The sequence below is a fragment of the Trachymyrmex cornetzi genome, unplaced genomic scaffold, assembly GCF_001594075.2.
Source record: "Trachymyrmex cornetzi isolate Tcor2-1 unplaced genomic scaffold, Tcor1.1 scaffold129, whole genome shotgun sequence".
Taxonomy (NCBI): Eukaryota; Metazoa; Arthropoda; class Insecta; order Hymenoptera; family Formicidae; genus Trachymyrmex; species Trachymyrmex cornetzi.
In genome coordinates, this window is record NW_017295861.1 from 3,367,811 (window position 1) to 3,371,003 (window position 3,193).

Here is a 3,193-nt window from a genome sequence, read left to right on the forward strand (position 1 = left end):
TTGCGAGATTCGCACGAAATTTTTGAAGCCAATCGAATCACTTTGGAAACGAATCGATATTTTCGTATATAATTAGATATATATGTATATATATAATTAAAATTATATAATAATTACACGGAAAGAAGATTTTACTTAAGTGTTTAAAAATTTATTGTTAGACAGATATACAGATTTGAAAATAATCTTGTTAGATTATTAACATAATTATATGTAGAAATAATAATAATATATAGGAACTCAAGCATGATGAGCTACAAAAAGTTTTGACATTCTAGCGATCAACTTATCCAGATAGCACAAAAGTGAATAGAAGTTCATAGAGAATTAATTTTAAAGAATACACGTACAGAATTAGAAAAATGAATATCTGTAGAATTTTTGCAGAAACCACAATTCATTTCGTCTTGAAATATTCCTCAAAAATTCATTATAATGAATACTTCGTACAACACGATGCATGTAATTTCTTGAGGAATTCTTATATTGTGTTCTTCTAAGAATTCCTAACGAATTACAATTCAGGAAAGGAGAAAACTTGAAGAATGTTTCGCGAATTCACTGTGCCATCTGGATTAAGCGTCCCCTGTATACAAAATTATTTTTATGATTTCAAAATTATTTTCAAATCTGTATTTATAACTAAAATTTTAAATACTTCGTTTTTAAATACTCTCTCTTTAGCAAAATAATTTTTTCCATATAGATTATAACAAAATTATTTGACCTTCGAGATGAAATGAGCGGACAAATTCAACTTCAAGTACAGTAAAAAGTCATTTAATGAAAAAAAAATATGCATATGTTCAAGCAAGTTGACGTTATCAGACGACATTAGACATCATCTTGACAAAAAAATGACAATCAGCATGCTGTCTGGATATATATTATTATATTATTATAAGGAAAAATAATACAATTTCGAATATAATACAATTCGAACATATGGTCTGTTTTCTGTTCCTGCACTAGACTGTTCTAGAACTCTCTTTCTCGCTTTAAACAAATATCAAACGTATATCTATCTCACTTTAAGTTCCAAAAGTGTACACTAGTTCAGCCACAAAAAACAGACCTATAATCAAATTCTGACAAAATAAAATTTGAATTCAATTATCGAGATTCAAGTTTGATAAACCTCTCATTGTGAAGGGTATTGAAGGGTTATATCAAACAGAAAAAAATTACACTTGAGTTTCGAAAATTGAATTCAAATTCTATTTCGTTCGGAATTGTGCCACGTTCGAAGTTGTATCCTGTTTATATATATGTTTCTTTAGCAAAATTTTATCACGCAAGAAAGAATAGCGTCTAATGAAATTCCAAGGTGAAATCAGAGAGCGATTATGAAACATCATGCGTCATTATTGCCGTGTTAACACAGTCATGCTAAAATTGTACATCTTAACTTCCCTTCAACGCCAGTACGTTTCGATACGTTCGATGGCATTCCGCTCGTGCGATTTAATCGATTCGTGTTCGAAAAGAACGCGCGCATTCTCTTCACTAAAATCCGAGCTCGATAAATCTTCTCTATGTAAAGTTTATTAACGCAATTTATGTAACAGAAAAATGTATTTAAAATTTACATAGAAATATTATTACCCAGTAAACACTAACTAACAGTAACATAACATCAATGTTATAATTTTTATTATAATTTCCTATTAACAACAACGTAACTGTAAAGTACAACGTGTGCTATATTTCATTGACATTGTTGAGTACATGGAAAGAACGGTTTTGCTGAAGTATCTAAAAATTTAGCTAGATATAGGTTTGAAAATGATTGTTGGATTATTAAAATAATTATGTAGGACACTTATGCCCAATTTCTTCACCTCTAGATAACTTTATCCAAGAGATATCTCCCAGAATACAACGGAGATTCCCTGAATAAGGTTATCCACAACTTATCTGAAGAAGTGAAGAAATTGGGCATTAAACTGGTTCCTAGCATGTCAAAACTTTTGCTATACTTTTTTACTACACAATATAAATGTTACGAACATACAATGTGTACCACATTTTATTTATATATTATTAAATATATAGAAAGAACGGTTTTGCTGAAGCATCTAAAAATTTAATTAGATACACATCTGAAAATAATTCCGTTGGATCATTAATTATGTAGGATTCAAACTAGTTTCTAGAATGTCAACATTTTTTTATAACATTACTCATTATGCTTGAGATTCCTACGTGATAGATCGACAAAATTATTTTTAGATCTGTATCCATAGCTATATCTTTGAATATTTTAGCAAAGTCGTTTCCCTATAGGAAATTATAATACCGATATTACTATTAGTTTACCGGATAAAAATACCGGTATTTAGTCTCGACCGTATTTGGCGCTTTCTTACTAATTTGAATAAAGTTTATTAGCTGTATAAATTAAATGGTAAACCAAACGCGAGTCGTGGTCACCGTTATCGTCGCGCATACACGATCACATCACGAATGTCAAGGTGCTTTAAAGATCAGCTGATTACCGCATTCCAGACATGCGCGTCTTAAGATCGCAAAAAAGAGAAGAAAAGAAAAGAAAAAGAAACGAAGCTGCGGCTTCCGGTCACATCCAAGGCTTGTTCTCGACGAACGGAAGGCAAACGAGAGACGTCCGCCCGATGTGTCCCGTATTCGCATTGCGCTCGCATTGATAAGGAGATCGGGACATCCGGGGGGGGAAGGATAAAGAGAAGGGAGCGACCGCGTTTTCGTAAGGCGCAGCGACGACGCGACGACGCTACGGCGACGCGATGCGACGCGGCGACGAGAGAACCGGTTGACCTCGCAAGAGACCTTGTCACAGAGATTCTTTTGGTGAGGCTTATCATTTACCGAACGACAGATCGGTCGACGCCATGTTGGATCATCCGTGGATCATCCGTGGACCATTCGTCCGGCGAATTGGCGGCGAAGAGGGAGAAAAAGAAAAATAAAGTTAGTCGTCCCCGACGAGTCGATCGACGATACCAAGGCGTCGAAATTGGAGTTTTCGTTCAGGTCGCGCGAATATGAACGATTTCGCGACACGATCGAGCTGCGCGCACTCGCGGCACTCGCGACACGTCAACAATACTGCGAGGACAGTGCGTGGAAAACACCCAAACAACGTACACTGTCGCCGAGCGGCGGAAGACTGACGATGGCAACGAGAGTGACGGGACACGTCGTGCACGGTGGA

At 35.3% G+C, this 3,193-nt stretch overlaps 1 protein-coding gene across 1 annotated transcript in view; it reads right to left on the reverse strand.

The window, feature by feature from the left end:
* The window catches only part of LOC108770554 (sorting nexin-8), a 26,170-nt gene extending 22,977 nt beyond the window's left edge, over positions 1-3,193 (reverse strand). The window contains exon 1 of the mRNA XM_018522186.1: positions 2,848-3,193. Within this exon, the coding sequence (XP_018377688.1) occupies positions 2,848-2,872 (25 nt within the window). The 5' untranslated portion in view covers positions 2,873-3,193. The remainder of the gene's footprint in view (positions 1-2,847) is intronic.